Source organism: Crocodylus porosus, unplaced genomic scaffold (genome assembly GCF_001723895.1).
Source record: "Crocodylus porosus isolate Cpor-Errol unplaced genomic scaffold, CroPor_comp1, whole genome shotgun sequence".
NCBI classification, from domain to species: Eukaryota; Metazoa; Chordata; order Crocodylia; family Crocodylidae; genus Crocodylus; species Crocodylus porosus.
The window spans coordinates 33,459,200-33,478,496 of record NW_017728917.1 but is presented as its reverse complement, the minus strand read 5'-3'; the positions used below and the strand labels follow the sequence as shown (position 1 = coordinate 33,478,496).

At 45.5% G+C, this 19,297-nt stretch overlaps 1 protein-coding gene across 6 annotated transcripts in view; it reads left to right on the top strand.

Moving 5' to 3' along the window:
- The window catches only part of ATP2B2 (ATPase plasma membrane Ca2+ transporting 2), a 512,499-nt gene that overhangs the window by 456,223 nt on the left and 36,979 nt on the right, over positions 1–19,297 (top strand). For all 6 annotated transcript variants that reach the window (XM_019537048.1, XM_019537047.1, XM_019537046.1 and 3 more), the window contains 2 exons: positions 2,885–3,096; positions 18,522–18,629. In XM_019537048.1, the coding sequence (XP_019392593.1) occupies positions 2,885–3,096; positions 18,522–18,629 (320 nt within the window). The remainder of the gene's footprint in view (positions 1–2,884; positions 3,097–18,521; positions 18,630–19,297) is intronic.

The following is a 19,297-nucleotide window of genomic DNA, read 5'->3' as shown; positions in this document are numbered from 1 at the left end:
GTTCCTTGTCTTCCCCAGGATGCCCTAGTGAACAGTTTTTCTCCCAGCTCCTAATATTCACCCCTCACATACTTATAGATGGCCACCAAGTCTCCCCTCAGTCTTCTCTTCCCCAGGCTGAACAGTCCCAGATCCCTTAATCTTTTCTCAAAAGGTTTGTCCTCCAGGCCCTTAATCATTCTTGTGGCCCTTCTCTGGGCCCTTCTCTGAACCCTTTCAAGATTCCCCATGTCTTTTTTGAAGTGCAGCACCCAGCACAGGATCCAGTACTCCAGCTGGGTCTCACAAGCACTGATCAGAGAGGGAGTATCACTTTCTTAGCCCTGCTGGTGATGGATCAGCTGATGCATCCCACTCTGCTATTATCTCTGTTGACTACAGCATTGCACTGGTGGCTCATGTTCCTTCTTTTGTATATTGATGTTGCTGGTTACTTCTCCCTGGATGAAACACTCTGCATTTATCTGTATTGAACTGCATCTGGTTCTGCTCTGCCTACCTTTCCAGCTTGTCCAGGTCCACTTGGATCCACATCATATTGTCTAGTATGACCACTTTTCCCCATAATTTAGTATCATTTGCAAGCTTTCTCCTGACTGTTATCAGCTGTCCTGTCCCATTCTGCAAGGGCCCTACATTTCCCTTGGTCTTCCTCCTGCTCCCTATATAACTAAGGAAGACTTCTGATTGGCTTCGATTTTGGTCACCAACCTGATCTCAGTCTCCACCCTTGCCTTCCTTATCTTCTCCTTACAAATGTAGGCTATATTTGTGTATTCCTCCTTGGTGATTACCCCTTGTCTCCACTGTTCATAAGCCTCCTTTTTCTTTTTTAAGCACTCCCAGACTCCTCCGGTAAGCCAAGAGAGCTTCCTGGCTTCTTTACCACCTGTTCTGCACACAGGAATAGACCTTTTCTGTGCTCTGAGGATTGCTTCTTTGAGGAATGACCACCCCTTCTGAACTCCCTTCCCCTCCAGTCCCTCTTCCCATAGGTCTCTCCCACTATTTTCCTAAGGTCATTGAAGTCAGCCTTCCCAAAGTCAAGCACCTCTATCCTAATGGCTTGCCCTATGATGGATAGTGAATTCTATCACCTCATGATCACTGTCTTCCAGATTACACTCAATCCTCAGATGTCCCACCAGGTCATCCCCTTTGTCTAGAACCAAATCCAACAAAGCCTTCCCCTGGTTGGTCAGTTCACCTCCTGTACTAACCATAGTTTTTCCATGCAGTTCAAAAACCTATGTGACTGGTCAGATCTGGCCAAGTGCTCCTCCCAGAAGATGTCAGGGTAATTGACGTCACCCATGACAACCGTGTCCCTTGAACGTGTAACCTCCATCAGTTCTCTGGAAAATTCCAGATCCAGCTCCTCCTCCTGGTGTGGCAGTCTGTAGCAATTGCCTACCATCAAGTCCTCTTCTCCTTGTCTCCCCTGTATCTTGACCCACAGGGTCTTGAGTCACCCATTGATTTATGTGGCCTTAAATCCTCTCCACTCTTTCTCCCCCTCCCCCACTTCCTCTACTAAGAGCCTGTTTTGAATGCTCAGAGGTTGATGGTAGTCTTATTTAGAGTTTAGATTATGGATTGTACAGGATGGTTGGATAGGGATGATCCTGCTTCAAGCAGGGGGTTGGACTAGATGACCCCTGGAGGTCTACTTTCCTTTGATTCTATGATTCTATAACTTCTGATATAAACTTGTTGGTCATTGATATTTGCTGTATACTGAGCTTTTTCTCGCTCTTTTTTGTTTGTTTGTTTTAAAACACTGACAGTCACTCTTGTCCCTAACCAATGTTTTATGCTTTGCCATTTAAATAAACAATATAATGACTTTTGATGAGCTTACACAGCAGGTTAACAAAATTGCAAAAGCAACTAATTTTAAAATTGGTAATGGTTATATTAGCTATTGTTTTTCCCCAGTTCATATCCTAAATATTTATCAAAAGGTATAGTGTACAAGACAGTAATATTCAGAAATTGTGAAGAACAATTGCTACTAATTATTACAAAAACAGCAAATGCATGGTCAGCAAGTCCATTGGATGAAAAAAAATAAGTCTTTAATTTCTTTCTTGTCTACCTTGTAGGAGAAAAAACACCTCAAAAATAATTTTTGCTGGTATATTGGTGCACACATTTCTGGGACCTGATCTATGATCATGCAGCTTACTTAAAGCCATGTAATCATAGATCAGACCCCTGCTTCTGCATATGTTTATTGGTGCTGAGGGCCACAATCTAAGTAATTTGGGGCAGGGGGACACACAGGCAGGATTTGGGAGGGGGTCTAATGGGTCCTTGGGGGATGGTTGGCAGGATGGGGAGGCTGACAGGTCCATGGGAGGGATGGATGGGCTAGAATGGCTAAAAATAGCCCAGTCAGAGTGGAGGCATAGGAAAAGTGCAGCCCTGGGGCTGGGCTGAGTAGCTGGGCTTTCCCAGCCCTGAGGTTGGACTCCAAACATTTGGCTCGATCAGGCACGAGTTAGCCTCGTCTATGTAGCACAGCTCTATAAGTGAACTAAGTTAGGTCAGTCTGGCTATTTTTTGCCTGATCTAATCTCCCCAAATGTGTGTACATTTCAGCACTTAGATTTATTCCTAGTTAGGTCAATCTAAGTGTAACATCTGAATGTATTCCAAGCCACTAACTAAAATCAACTTTGTTAAACTTCACAGTGGGGAACTCAGTAGTTCTTTTGCTCACTGAATTGGGAACTGTGCCGTTATTATGGTAGCTCAGGAAGGAATGATGTTAAAAAGCATTTCAAGGCAAAAAGGCTATCCATTGCAGAGAGATGGACATAAAAATACAAGACAGAATGCTTTGGAACAGTAAACAACTTTTTTGTTCCTTTTTATTAAGGTGAACAAATGTTTCAGATTGACAGTGGGAGGAATGCACCGCTCCACTCTCCTCCTTCAGAGCATTATACCATTATTTTCAACACTTTCGTCATGATGCAGCTCTTCAATGAAATCAATGCACGCAAAATCCATGGCGAGAGGAATGTCTTTGATGGCATTTTCAGAAATCCTATATTTTGCACTATTGTATTGGGTACATTTGCTATACAGGTAATCATTTATGCAAGAATCAGCAATTGTTCAAAAATAATAATACATCGTGTCTTTTTCTAGTTTTACTTTTCAGAAAACCAAGTTGGGTAGTGGGCCCAGTTCATACCAATCTATCTGTTATCAGACATATTCTTGTTTTTTAAATATCTCATAACTCAGTAATAGTACATTTGAACACTTTGGCTTAGGTTTAATATGTTTGTAGACTGGAAATACAGAAAAAGTCTTGACCGCACCTGTACATAAAGATTTGTAGTAAGTATAATTTAATAAATTGCAATGAATAACTGATAAATAAATAAATACCAGTGGAGATTAAGAATGCAACTAGTAGCGGTGAATAATATCTACCCTTTTTACCCTTTAGTAGTAGTGATAAACAAGGTGCTCATTAAATAACTTCACAATTGAGTCAAACACTGACTTAAATTTACATGATGCTTTGTACCATTGCCTACATAATTAGGCTAAGTACAGACTGTCAAAAATTCATGGGCTGGATCAATTCAATCTTCACAAGTTAGTCTAAACGCTGTAGATTGAACAGATAAGCAAGTGAACAGACCTTCTATTTTGATTCTGGAAATGCAGCCCCACACATGCCTGCAGTGGCTCAGGCCTGAAGCAAGGGAGTGCTAGAGCACACCTCCCTGCTTATTGGGAGCAGACAGGTTAGGCCAAGGCTATCCCACCCAACTTGTGAGGGGATGGGGTTGCAGAAGAGGTGTAAAGCAATCTGTGATGCTGGGGGGACTATGAATTAACTTGAATCTGGAGTGGATTTGAGACAGAAGTTCAATAAACTGATTTAAACTAAATTAGTTCAGGCTGATACTACATCCATCCAGGTGTATCTTAAACTGGTTTGAAAAAGAGGTTCATGTGTACTGATTTTATGTTGCGTTACAGATTTGAACCAGTTTCCAATCACTTATATCAGTTTATGTGTAACTTCTGTTCCTAGCATGTTACAATAGCTTTAAGCATCACTGCAGAAGCACTGTGTTTTTCCTAGAGGTGTTTTAAAGGATTATATTCTCCTCTCTAGTATTTTCCTTTTAATCTGTTATTAGCCAGTCTTCTGTAAAACCTGTACCAGATACTAGTCACAAAAGCCTTTGTACAGTCTACTGCAACACCTGAGAATCCCTGGACATTAAGGCTGTACAAAATTTCAACGGGTGTTTCATTTCAAAGCTGTTTCAACTCATTTTAAGGTTGAAGTAGAGAAATTGAAATGAAAGGCTTTGAAACATCTTTGAAACAAAATGAAGGCATTTGAAACATTTTGAAAGTTTCAAAATGTTTTGAGTTTCAAAGCTGGCCAGCTTGCAGCTAAACAGAAACTAAGGAGAAAGAGGGAGAAAGGACTGCTCTGCTATTGACATCTAGCTCCCAGTTCAATTCCCTAGCTCTCTGATTATCCCCCTAGCTCCTCCCAGGGGATGTGGACCCCCGATCTGCATGTGGGGTTTCAGCAGGCTGAACAGGGAGCTGGGGAATCAAACTGAAGGCTGGGGAATCAACCCAGGAGCTAAGAAATTGAACTGGAGGCTGCAGAATCAAACTGGGAGCTGCAGAATTGAACAGGGGGCTGGGGAATCAAACTGAGGGCTGGGTAATTAAACCAAGAGCTGCAGTACTGAACCTGGGGCTGGGGAATTGAGCCAGGACCTAAGTTCCCAGTTCAATTCCCTAGCTCCCTGATCTTTCTCCAACTCTCTGATTGTTTCCCCCACCTCTTCCTGGGAGGTGTGGGCCCCCAGATGATGTAGGAAGACAGCAGGCTGCCATTGCCAGCTGGGGATGGTGGCAACTTTGGACTACTTCCTGAACTGGCAGCAGCAATCTGATGAAACCCCACATGCAGATCTGGGGGTTGCACCCCCCGGAAAGAGCTGGGGGAAGTGATAAGAGAGCTGGGGAATGAACTGGGAGCTTTGGCTGACATGTGGAGCCACCCCAGCTCTGGGACAGCATGCGGCACCCTGCCAAGCCATACTGCACCTGCATGATGGTGCAGCTGCCATGTGTGTGCCAGGTGAGGTGGGTTGACTCCTGCTGCCCCACACTGAGTTGGGGGGGGGGGTCTCTGCCATGAGCCCTCAGAGGCCCCATTTGTTGCTGAAGGGAGAGGGACATCCAACTGATATATTGAGTCCATTTAATAAATTTTAGCCTTTGGTCTCAATTTTCTCTTTCCCCAACAAAGAACCTTCTAAAATAAATAGATATATTAGTCTCTGTGCATAACTCAGAAGTCTGCTTCTGCAGTTTTCATTCATATGCAATGTACAATAAAGCAAATGGGAGTTATGCCCTTGAGAAAATACAGGATAAAAGACTATGTAGTCTGGGGGTTTTGCTTGCTTTTCAGTCTTTCTTAAATCTGGGTAATATATCTTGAGGTAAAATAGGTTATTCTTTCAATTAAATTTTCCACATTAGCGATTATATGATATGTTCTGAAGAGTATAATTTTATAATACAGTTTGCTGAAGCAGCTCGGAATGATATTTATTGTTCTTCAGCTGGCTGGTATGTTATGATAACCAATCTGATGAGCTTACTGTTTGCTATAAGTAAAACTAATTGATGATCCACAGGAGCTCACCCTGTCCTTGGGAATTAATATGATGGATTAAAAGAAATGTGGCTTGGCCACATCCATAAACTTGTTCAGTTTCATGCATACTTATTGAATCTGCTATGAGATACAGAAAAACTATTCCTGGGATTTCACCTTCATGTGCAGTCATCCCAAAGAATGTAACATCAGGGTGACCAATGTTTTAGCATAAAAAACAGAGAACCCAATACATTTGGATAGCAGTTTGGTGAAGATCAAGAAGATAGGTCTATGAAGGTTTCTGCATATATAGAGGAGAAAATGGTAGCATTTTTTTTCCTTGTCTCAATCAAGGAATACCTTCCCATCACCTCCCAAAACACCCCTCCCCTCTTTCAGAGTAAAATTGCAAAATATGTTTACAGTAAAAGGGAATGGAACAATTTATGCCTCTTTCCATTATTGCACCCTGACCCTTAGTCCCTTTTGTTCTGTATTCTACCCTGTAACATATCTATTATCTATCACTCTTTTTTATCCCTAAATCTCTGTTGAGAATCCTACTTCCAGTGCAAATCCTATTTCCATCTACTTTTTTCAATGTTAACCTCTTTAGTATCAAGCTCTGCTTGCTCCTTCTTTTTTTCTCTCCACATTCTCCAAGCTACCATCTCTTCTTCCTTTACACCTCACATTCCTCTCTCACTCATTCAGGAGGCTTGTTTTTGAGGCCACTGGCAAGGATGTTTGAGAACTCACGGTGCTCTGGTGAAGTACTTGAAGTTTGGAAGAAGGCCAATGTGGTGCCTATATTCAAGAAAGGGAGAAAAGTAGATCCAGGGAACTACAGGCCAATCAGCTTGACCTCAACCCCTGGAAAGATTTTGGAAAAAATTATCAGAGAGACCATTCGTGACAAGCTGGCTGATGGCAACATCCTGTGGAACAGCCAGCATGGGTTTCTTGCCTGACCAATCTTATTTCCTTCTATGACCAGGTGGCATATCACCTGGACAAGGGAGAAGAGAATGACGTCATATATCTGGACTTTAAAAAAGCCTTTGATCTGGTGTCCCACAATCTCCTCATGGAAAAATTTGCAAACTGTGGCCTCAGCTACATCACAGTCTGATAGCTGGGGAATTAGCTCTGAGATCAGACCCAGTCAGTGGTGGTTGACAGAAGTGAATCATCATGGCGCTCCATGACCAGTGCTGTCCTCTAAGGCTCCATCGTTGGACCTATACTCTTTAATGTCTTTATTAACAATGTGGACATTGGTGTCAGAAGTGGACTGGCCAAGTTTGCTGATGACACCAAAATTTGGCATAGAGCATCCACACCCGAGGATAGGCTGGTGATCCAGGCTGACCTTGATAGGTTTAGAAAGTGGGCGGGTAAAAACCTGATGACATTCGATACAGAAAAATGTACTCCACCTCAGGGGAAAAAACCCCACATCATGCTTATAGGCTTCCAAGTGATATGCTCCAACCTTAATGTCTATGAATTTTCAGACATATGACCTTAGTTACCCACAGGGCAGTAACCATTTTGTATATTAGAAAAGGGGAGGGCCATATTGTGCTCTTATTGACAACATCAGCACCAGCTTTACAGTACTAGTATTTATTCTTACCTGTGACCCTGACTGCTGTATACAAAACACTTTTATCTCATTATTTTGTGAATCCTATTAATATCTGTTTATTAGGCTTGTGCAAAGTGTCTAGTACTCACTTCAGATTCGGATTCGGCCAATTCAGGGGACAGTGATTCAAATCACTATCCCGATTTGATTGGGCTAAATCTCCAAATTAGCTAGGCCAGGCACATCCCCTGCCTGCTCTCCCAGTTCAGCAATCACTGCCTCACCCACCCCAGCTCCCAGCTTTCTGGGAAAAAAAACCCTGGCTCATTGGGTGCTGCTGGGAGGGGGGGTGATCCCAACTGCCCCACACTGCCCCATGCTGCAGGGAGGGGCTCTGCATGACCCCCCCACACCCCTAGCCCCCCCATGGGTGCCGCACCAGAGCCAGCTCTAGACGGTTAAGAAAAAAATGAAAAAAGCCCCCAGACTCACTGCTCCTGCTGGCAGGGGTCCATCCCTGTTGCTCCAATCCATGTGGGGAACTCTGCATGAGCCTCAAAGCCCTGAGGCCACTGCAGGAGCAGTGAGTCCTGGGGCTTTTCTCATTTTTTTTCTTAAAGGGCCAGAATTGGCCCAGTAAGGGCACCTGTGTGGGGGCCAGGGGAGCAGAGGGGTCGGGGGCTCATTGGAGAGTCCCACATGCAGTATGGGGCAGTGGGGAACAGCAGGGATTGCCCCCCCACCCAGCAACACGCAGTGAGGACCAGGGCTTTTTTTTAAAGGATAGAGCTGGGGTGTGTGGGAGCAGACATGGTGGGGGCTAGGGGAGTGGGTGAGGGTTGGGGGGCTGGTCCCCTCTCCCAGCCCCCTCTTCCACACCCCTAGTACTTACCAGCTCAGAGTCAGTTGCTGCTCCCTGCTGCAGCCACAGGGCCTGCCCAAATCATCAAAGCTCTCTGAATCTTTTCTGAAGATTTGGAGAGATTTGAATCAATTTGGACCTTTAAATTGGTCCCCTGATTCAATTTAGATTCAGAGATTCAGTCACCAAATCAGGTCGAATCTCCTTCAGATTGAATCACTACCTGAAGCTTCGCACAGCCCTACTGTTTATTGTATCTTATTGGCCTTAAATAGAAAGTACATTAGGGACAATATTTTTTGCTACATGTTTTTACACCCTCCAGTACAGTGGGGCCCTCATCTATTGTTTGGAATTCCCCCAGTACTACTGCATGATAGCACAGAATCCAGTATGTTACACTAATGGGAAGAAACCTTGGAATTCTGTAAATCTGATCATGCTGACAGAAAAAGACAGTCTTTCCAAAATTCCCGAACTAAGAAATAAGGGGGATATATTAATAATTCATATTTACACCGTGGTAACCCACAAATGGAATAACTTTGTGGACTTGGATCTAAGTGACTTGCCCAAAGTCATGCAGAGGAGAAAAGAATTAAACCCCAGCATCTCAGGATAGCATCTTAACCACTGAACTCAACTCCCCTGGAAATGGATTAGAATAGGGATGCTCAACCTCCAGCCAGTAAGTGAAATCCAACCTGTGGAGCCATGTACTCTCGCACGCAGGGCTCCCCACAGTTCTAAAGATTTGGGGGTTGGGGAGAAGAGGCACTATTAATTGCTGCCCCCCGCTGCAAGATTTCTGAACCTCTGAGGAGCCCATAGCATGGCCCTGCATACTATATCAGGTGCTTAGGACTAGACGAAGGTGCTAACCTTGTGCCACTCATCTGGCCCACAGGACTGAAATGGTTGAGCACCAGTGAACTCAAACCAAATTTATGAGGCATAGTTTAATTAACTGAGATTATGCTGGATCAGAATCATATCTAATAAGCAATATCTATTAGAATGAATTTTGGAAATATATGTGCCTCTTAGACTTTAACAGGAGTTGAATACTTCAGTGTTTTTAAAAATCTGATTTAGTGTTTAGCTACTTGTTTAGGTGACCAAATACCATGACCCTAAGTCACGGTTTGCCAACTTCAGAGCTGTCACACAAGCCACAACTTCAGGGCCATGCATTGCACAGGTTAGGGACTGTACAATCTCCCTCGGACCCATCACATTCAATGTTCCCTGTAAGGAGCAGCAGTCCATGAGCGTGCCGCCTTGGTCCATGAGCACACTGCCTCAGTCTGGTGTGGGACACTTATCAAAGGGGGCTGAGAGCTGAGGGCTGGGGGCTGGAGACTGGAGCTGGGGGCTGGGAGCCAGGGGCTGGGGCCAGGGCCTGGGACCCGGGGGCCAGGGGCTGGAGCTGGGAGCCAGGGGCCAGGGGCCAGGGGCTGGAGCCTGCCACGGGCTCCCGACCGCTGGGGAAGTGCTCCACTCCCCTGCATCAGGACAAGGGAATGGAGCACTTCCCCAGAGCTGGTGGAGCCTGCACCAGCCCCCTTCCCCAGCCTCCATCCCTGCTTTGCCTCATGTTAGGGAGGAGCTGCTGCCTGCCCCAGTGAGGCTCTTCCAGCTCTGGGACAGTGCTCCGCTCCTCAGACCTGATGCCACATGTTTCCTCACTCCCTGAGGTGACGTGGGGGAGTGGAGCAGTGTCCTGGAGCTGGCAGAGCCTCACTGGGGCAGGCACTGGCTCCTCCCTGAGGTGAGGCAAGGCAGGAATGGAGGCTGGGGCAGGGGGCTGGCGTGAGTCCCACTGGCTCTGGGGAAGTGGTCCACTCCCTGGCCCTGGTGCGGGGGAGCAGAGCATTTCCCCAGAGCTGGTGAGGCCATAGCAAGCTCCCGCCCCATCCTCTCCTGGTGTGCGGTGTTGAAAAGGCTATGCATGGCCACACTTTTAGTTGTGCATGGCTACGCACGTGTGCATCTTAGAGGGAACTTGGGTCACATTCAGAACCCTGCTGTGTGAGCAATGTGAGTCTCCTGCTGCCATACAGGCACCCTGGCTACCACCACCATGTGGGGAATTGCTCTGACACAAGAAGTATGAGGCCCCTGCTCAGGCTATCCCACTGGCACTGCTACACAGACAGAAAACTCACCAAGCCTTTCACTACCCTGCCACAGGGATCCTGGTCTCAGTGTGGCAGGGAGCCATCTTAGGAGTGAGTCTCATATTCAGCCCGCCCATCTGTCTAGGGTGGTCTGCATTGTCTCTTCTGCCACAACTTGTTGTACTAAACTAGATGTTGAATGTGGGAGGCTGCCCATTTAATGCCCTGATGCCTAGGACATTATACACAGCTCTGAAACTTCCCTATACCATGTCCCATGCCTTGCAGATGGTATCCAAAATACTAGTCTCTACTGGCCCAGACTACTCACTATTTCTACACTCTCTTGATCTATGACCCAAAACTCAGTCTCAAAATGTCTGAGGGCTTACTGGAGTCTTAACTCATCTTCCCCCTCACTGGGGCTACTCCACCACCCTCTCACTGGGACACCCAAACTCATGCCCCCTCACTGGGGCTCACTCATCTAGCTACTTGTGGGGCTGGCCTGTGTGCAGCCCTTCAGGTTGCCCTTGCAGGCCTACTCTGCACAGCCTAAACTTCAGCTGATTCCTCTTCCCTTTTGCTGAGGCCACTCTACAGTTGGGACCAGCTCTCAGGAGGATATGCATGGGCAGAAGCCTGTCATGTCCCTGAGTACCATAGACCCTCGGTGGACCCCCAGGCAGACCCCCAAGACCTCTGACCCCAAGCAAGGAGCCAGGAGGTAAGTGGGGGACTGCAGCAGGTAGACAGAGAATGGTGGGAGACAGCTGAGTGGACCTGAGGTGGGTCATGCTCCCCTGGCCCCTACTTAGCTCAGCCACCAGGGACCCATGCAACCAGAGCCCAGTGCACAAGTTAACACAGGAGTTTGTGTGGGAGGGTTCACCGAGGGGCCACTAGTGGGGCCACCGAGGGGCCACTGAGTTGCCCCATGGCAGTGATGCATGGCATTCCCATGACTGTTGCACCACCGAGCAGCCAAAGCCTCCCCACACCATGGGACAGTGCTCCCACTCCCCAATGCTGGAACTCAGGTAAAGGCAACAAGGAATCAGCCCTCCCTCACCACTTCCATGGAGACCTGGGGACCTAAGGAATCCCCCAGCTGCTTTTAGAAACCAGGATGCCAGGGAACCCTAACTGGGAAGCCAGGGAATCCATCTGTAGGCAGCTACTCAACCATGTCTGCCAGGCCACCGCATCAGCATCAGCTGCTGAAAAGGGCTGTGTGGGGATAATCATCATACCTACCTGGTCTTCTACTCAATAAAACACCTAAGAAGCTATGAGTACAGGGCCCACACTTGTGGGATGTGCTTACTGGCGGATGTTCTGGAGGGCCAAATGAGGGAACTCCAGGAGGAGGTGAGCAGACTGAAACCATCAAGGACCACAAGAAGGACCTAGATGCTTACTATTAGGCCATGCACATGGAGAATGATGCCACAGAGTTCAGGCAGAAGAGTGTGCTTCAGCAAGTTGCCCCTAATGATGGAGGGTGGAAATTGGTCACATCAGGTGCAAAGCCATGACATGTGTCAGCTGCTCTACCAATAGCCCTATACAACAACTACACAGCCCTGGCACCATCATCGGTTGAGGTATCCATGTCCTCTGCACCAAGAAGAAGAGAGAACCATCCCCTTCCCCACTGAAGAAACAACAAAGGTTGATTGTTGTGGAAGACTCCATGCTGTGAGGAATAGAAGGTGCCATCTATCATCCAGACTCCCTTGCACAAGAGTCCTTCTCCCTCCCAGGAGCTAGGATCTGAGATGCAACAGAGAGGATCCCAAAGCTGGTCTGCCCTATGGAACACTACCCCATGATCCTTGTCCACGTGGACACAAATGACACAGCAAGAAACAACCCCAGGAGAATCATGGACAACTACAAGACCATGGGGGCAAAGCTCAAGTAATCAGAAGCACAAATGGTCTTCTCCTCAGTCCTTCCTGTTAGAGGCCATGGCCATCAGAGGGAGGAATGCATTGAAGAAGTCAACCAAAGTCTTCAGAGATAGAATCCAAAACCAGTTCAGTGACACTTAGATTTTGGTATGCAGTTCAATGGCACTAGCCTGCATGCAAGAGATGGTATCTACCTTACGGGCAGAGGGAAGAAGCTCTTCCCCATGAGAATTGCAGACTTGCTGAGGAGGGCTTTAAACTACACAAGCCCAGGGAAGTGGGGGCAGATTCCACTGCTAGGCATAAATCCTCTGGCCAAGATTACCCAATGGAGGGTACTCACATAGGGGACATCCAGATTATCACCAATGACCTCAGAGACTTGCAGAGGGACAGAAAACCTCAGATGAGTAGAGGGGAACTCAGCTTTCTTTATGGGAATGCTAGAAGCATGGGCAATAAACAAGATGAACTGGCAGTCCTTCTGTCTGACGGGGAATTTGACATTATTAGGTTGATGGATACTTGGTGGGACGATACATATGAATGGGCAGTGGATATTGAAGGCTATATGCTCTACAGGAAGGACCAGGTTTGGAAAAAGGGTAAACAGGTAGCCCTCTAAGTGAAAGAGCAGTACCCTTCCCTGCAGGTTACATTTTATTGCACAGGGAAGTCCCTTGAGACCCTTTGGGTCAAGATATAAGGGGGCATGGGAGAAGGGGACCTGATGGTGGGAATCTACTATATCTACCAAGAAGAGGAGAGTGCCCAGGCATTCTACAGAGAACTGACTGATGCATCCAGCACGAAGGACTTCATTGTCATGGGTGACTACATCTACCCTGGCATCTGTTGGGAAGACCATTCAGGCAGCTCCAGCAGGTCAATCAACTTCTTGGCAACTTTAGACAACCTGTGCTTGTTACAGCCTGTGGAGAAGCTGACCAAAAGGGAAGAAATGGTAGGTGACCTGAAGATTGGAGGTACTCTGGGTGATAGTGATCATGAGTTGATTAGTTTCACCATCCACTGTAAGGGTGGGAATTCTACCAACAGAACAGAAGTCCTTGACTTCAGAAAAGCAGACTTTAGTAAACTCAGGAGTCTAGTTGGAAATGCCCTTCCCAACTAGTGACTGAATGACTTGGGAGTTCAGGAATGGTGGCACTTCCTTAATGGGGCAATTCTCACTGCTCAAAAAGAGGCCATCCCCATGTGGGAAGGGAGCTAAGAGGCCTGCCTGGCTCAACAGAGACATAAGGGAACTTTTTAAAAAGAAATAAGAAGCATACAGGCAATGGAAAAATGGTTTCCTGCAGGTATGAGAAAAGGAAGGCCAAGGCATGCATAAAGATAAAGCTGGCAACTGAAGTAAAAGGCAACAAAAAGTTCTTCTATAGGTACACAGGGAGCAAGAAGAAATCAAGCTCCACTGTAAGTCCCCCACTGAGCCTATAGTTGATCCCTGTGAAAAGGTTGAGCTCCTTAATTCTTACTTCACAGCAGTATTCTTGAAACCAGGCATGAACTCGTCACCTGTTCAGCAACCTAGAGAATACAGCAATGACAGTAGTCCACATAAAAACTGCCCCAAACAGGTGAAGGTACTCTTAGAGCATTTGGATGTTTTCAAGTTGGTTGGGCCAGATGGGCTGCACCCGAGAGTCCTGAAAGAATTGGCCTGACTCCTTGTGGTGCCTCTGGCAAAGGTGTTCAAAGAGTCATGGAATTAGAAGTGGTCCTGAATGATGGGAAGAAGGCTAACGTGGTGCCCATCTTTAAGAAAAGGAAGAGAGATGACCCTGCAAACTATAGGCTGGTCAGTTTGACTTTGATCCTGGGAAAAATCTTTCCAAAAAAAAATCACCAGGGAAACCATCAAACAAAAGCTCATAACTGGTGGAGCACTGAAAAACAACCAGCATGGCTTTGTTGAGGGGAGGTCATGTCTAACAAACCTGGTGTCTTTTTATGATCAGGTAACTAACCAACTGGACATGGGGCATGAGGTAGACATCATTTACCTAAATGTCAGAAAGGCTTTTGATACTGGTTCCCATTAGATTCTCTCAGTTGAGCTAGAGGGTACTGGCCTAGACCAGGCTACAGTGAGATGGGTTGGCAACTGTCTCGGTGGCTGATCCCAGCGAGTTGCAATTGATGGGGTGGTCTCATCCTGGAGGGCCGTCTCCAGTAGCATCCCCCAGGAATTAGTGCTTAGGCCCATACTCTTTAACATCTTTATCAATGACCTGGATGAGGGAGTGGGAAGTACAATCATTAAGCTTATGGATGACACCAAGCTGTGGGGAAATGTAGGCACATCTGAGGGCAGGACAGGTATCCAGGATAACCTTGACAGGCTGGTCCTATGGGCAGAATGCAATCAGATATGGCTCAGTAGGGATAAGTGCCGGATCCTTCATCTGGATAGGAAAAACCTTCACAGTGGTGGTCCACTGGCTGGCACTGCATGTGAAAGGGACCTGGGGTTGACAATCGACCAAAGAATGAATACGAGTCATCAGTATGATGAAATCACCAACAGGGAAAATAGAACTCTGGTGTTCATCAGCTAATGTGTTGCCAATAGATCCAAAGAGGTGCTCCTCCCCCTCTATTTATCACTGGTGAGGCCACAGCTGGACTACTGTGTCAGTTCTGGGCACCACACTTTAAGATGGATGTGGATAAACTCAAAAGAGAACAGAGAAGGGCCACCCACATGATCAGGGGCCTGGGGGACAGGTCATATAAGGAGAGACTGTGGGAACTGAGCTTGTTCAGTCTGAGTAAGAGAAGACTGATAGGAGATTTGATAGCTGCCTACAAGTATCTCAGGGGTGAACACTAAAGGAGCATCTCTTCAAAAAGGCACCCCTTGGGAGGACAAGGTCCAATGGGCACAAGCTAGTTGAGGAAAAATTTAGCTAGGCATAAAGAAAAACTTCTTTTCCATAAGGGTAACTAGAATCTGGAACACACTCAGCAGAGGTGGTGCAGTCGTCATCTGTGTGGGTGTTCAAGAGGAGGCTGGACAAGCAACTCATGGAGTTTGTTTGAACCCAATTACCTCCTGCCCATGGCAGGGGACCAGACTCAAACTTACAGGTCCCATCTGGTCCTTCTATTCTATGATTCAATGATTCAAACCCCCGTACTGGGGTTCTGGGGTCTTACACCCCATGAACTCAGGTGTCCATAGACATGCCTAGCTCTACTGCTTGTCCATACTCTGGGTTACCTATGAATAGGGGGAAGGGGCTTTAAGGCACCCCTTATTCTCCTTTCACTGGGGAGGCAACTGGCATATCATTTTGTGGGAAACACCCTGCCAGGAGTGGACCCACGATACCATCTTACCCCAGCAGGGTGAAATTTTTGGTAATGCCACAGGACCAGGAGCCTCCTGCCATCCCCATAGCTCCTGCCCTTACCTCCAAGATGTTCTGAGCAGGAGCTCCAGCTGGGCAATGTACTTTCTACAACTGCAGACATCAAACTGCCGGCTTTCCTGCTCAGGCCTGCTCTTATTGCCACCAGCTGAGTTCTCTTCCCCAATCAGGCAATCCCCTGCTGGCCATGTGATTCCTGATTGGGGAGTGCAGTCATCTGCAGGTTGTTCTGTTGCTAGCTCTGAGCCCTTAAAGTGGCAGCCAGAGCAAAGGGAGCAATGGTAGCTGGGTGGGAATCTGATGGCCACATATTAACCCCCTCAGGCCAGATGCAGCCCACAGGCTTCCAGTTGGACAGCCCTGACCTTAGTGAATGTGATAAATGGGACCTAGACTACCCATTTAAATTGTTGACACTTACACTATTATAGCTATTGATGATTCATCTTCCTATGCAGAAGTCCTATAAACTACAATATCAGAAGAGAATTAAAGTTTGTGTTTTGAAATTTGAATAAATTAGATCAGAACTACACGCATTACAGAAGCCATGTATATATGATTTATTTGGCTACAGTCATCTGGTGGGATTCAGGTGTTATGTTTGCCACAAAATTAGTGTGTGTCTCATACCCACATCAACATTTCTAGTTTATAATTACCCTGTGAATGTTTTTTGTGCAAATAAACTTGATCAATTATCACCAATTTAGTCCACTGGTATGGTGTTTAGATTAACTAATTACCCATTCCCAGATTACTGTTGAATATATTAATTTATCCTATGTTCATATCAGTCATTAGTAAGATGCTGTTAAAAAGAGAAGATAAATTAAAACATTTAAGAAAAAATAATGTAATTAACATCACATTATCCAGAATTGATTGGTAATTCCATTTAAAATGTTTCAGTTGATATTTACTTACGTGTACATATATGATACATTTTAATAACTGATAGTTTTTTTGATAAATGAATGCATTCTATATTAATCTGTTATTTTAATGAGATTTAGATTGCTGACAGATGTTCATTTGAAGGTGGAATGGGAAAGCTCTTTCCACACATGCATGGCAGGCAGCACAACTGTAGGATCAGGGATCAGATCTGAATTGTACCATATTGCTGGGGCAGTGGGATCTTGGGATTGTGATCCCAGGAACCTCCTTATATCCTCCTGCATGAGTAAGTTGAAATCTGGGTGCTCAGAAATCAGCTGATCATCAGCTGACTCTGGAGACCCATGATCAGCTAATTGGGACCACCCTAGAAATTGAGCCCAGGAGTAGCCCCAATCAGCTGATTGTTGGTACTGCCACAGAGCTTTAGCTCACAGTCATCCTAATCTACTGTCAACTGGCAGGGACTGAACCAGTATTTGACCTTGGTGTGGTCCCTGCCAACCAACAATTGTTTGCCATTTGCAAACCCTGGTGTGGTCTACCCTGCTACATTCTATTTAAGGCCCCATAGAAGCCAGCCACAAAGTTATTACACATATCTGTGTAATAACTTTGTTGCTGGTGTCCTGGTTTATTGCACTGTTAATATCCTGAACATGTATGGGCTGATTTACATTTTGTACAGACAAAAGTGAGAATTTTCTCCTGGTCTGGTCACAGAAAGCAGTTTAAAACTGTGACCAAACACAAGTGCATGGCTGCAAACAGCTTTGAAAATGGCCATTCGGGTGGAAATCTGACCCCTCATTATATAAGGTATCAGATGAAGGCATTTCAAAATAGAGCATCTGCTATAACTTCTGTCTGCGCTGCCTGCCAGCCTGTCACTGTTTTCAGAATAGGAGGGGGGGAAGGGAGCAGAGGAAGTTTGGTCTGGGGGCTTTTCAGCCCCGGGTAGAGGGTGGGGTGGGTGTATTGGAACCCCGTCTTGAGCGGGGGGGCTCCAATTCACCCACCCCACCCTCCAGCTGGGGTGAAAGACTCCCAGACTGCTTCCCTCTGCTCCATTTTGCCTCACCCATTCTGAAAAAGGGACAGGCTGGGGGAAAACAGCTGCAGGCTCACAGATAGCCAGCTACACCCCCGAAACCAGCAGTGAACTCCTGTTTGGTCCAGGACATCATTGTAACTCAGAATGCTTCCTGCAAAGCATTCTCAGTTACAGCAGGGAGCTGCACTTCTTTCTGCCACCTTTAAGATGCAATAAACCAGTTAATCAATTAATCATGGCTTTGGTGTATTGTTTGCCTGGGGCTTTAATATAAAACATAATGGCAATGGAATAAGATGTTTGACACTTAATAAAAATCTCTTGTTCCAAATAAATTCCAACATAAAATAATGCTTTGCCTTTAGCTCTCATTCAAGACTCATCAGTTCATGAGTTCAGCGTTTAAATGAATATATGGATTTTTAGTTCTGAGAAGCTTCAGCCTCTACTGATCACGATAGGGAGTGTGTGGTCAGCACTTCTGAAAATAAGACCCAAGGTATTTTAAATAGATCACTCAAATCAGTCTGCCTTTACCTAAGGACTCATAGGATAGCACGTAGAAGATTGGGATCAGAATGTAGCTTTTCTGACTTTCTGACATGTTCAGGTCACTATACAGTTGAGTATGCTTAGAGCAGAAGTTCTCAGCCGGTTTAGATTAGAGGCATGCTTGGAAAATGCCATTGTTTAGTTTTCATTCCCCTTTAAGTATAGACAAAAAAGAGCAATTCTTCTGTTGCAGAGAACTCAGACCACAAAAGGTCAAATTGTTTTAACATCATGGATTCCTATTTGAAAACTGTGGTTTTATTTCATGAATCATGTTTGTATGCTAAACAGTGCTGACATTATGTGGAACCCTTCAATCTCAGGGCACCCCAAGATGCCACGTGGCACACTGATTGCCAATCACTATCTTAGGGCATGCTTAACCGTTCCACTAGCGAGATATAACACATCTTTACAGGAAAGATAATATGTTTCCCCTCCTCCCATTTTTCCTCTGCAGATAGTAATTGTACAGTTTGGTGGGAAGCCTTTCAGCTGTTCTCCTCTGGAGCTTGACCAGTGGATGTGGTGTATATTTATTGGATTAGGAGAACTTGTCTGGGGTCAGGTAAGTGCTACTTGATAATATGTGAATTTTTACTTACCTTATTGTATTATTACTAACTGATAAGGTCTGAATTGGGAAACATTAACTTACAAGTAACTATTTGCAATCATGTGTACAGAAGTGTCCCCAAGATGATCTCTCACACTGAATCATATATAGTATACACTAGAGTTGAGAAATACTTTTAACTGTTAAAATAAAAGTGTTAAACTATTGTGTTATTTCCCCATTAAGGTAAGTTACACTTTTTAGGTAACTTTTAGGGGTTTTTTTTCTTAAGCTGTACACACAAAACTCAATGACTAAGTTCTTCAATGACTAAATTTGTTTGCGAAAGATGCTGTATTCATAGCTGTTAGAATTATAGCTATGGAATAGGTCCATTAGGGGCAGATATATTGCATGCTTCCAACTGTTGCCTCAGCCTACATGACTGGAGACTGTTCTGCAATGGTGAGCTGGAAGAAAATGGAAGGGTAGTTAAGTGTCCATGCTTAGCCACTCATTTTCTATTCTGAGCTTGCTAGCAATAGTGACATTTTAATATCAATTCTTTCTTAGGACATAGGTGTTGGTTATAGCCATGTTGGGCTAAAGACATAGATAGACAAGGTTCTTTGTGTAAATGTGAAATTTTTTGTTAGACCAACTACGTAGATGGAAAATTT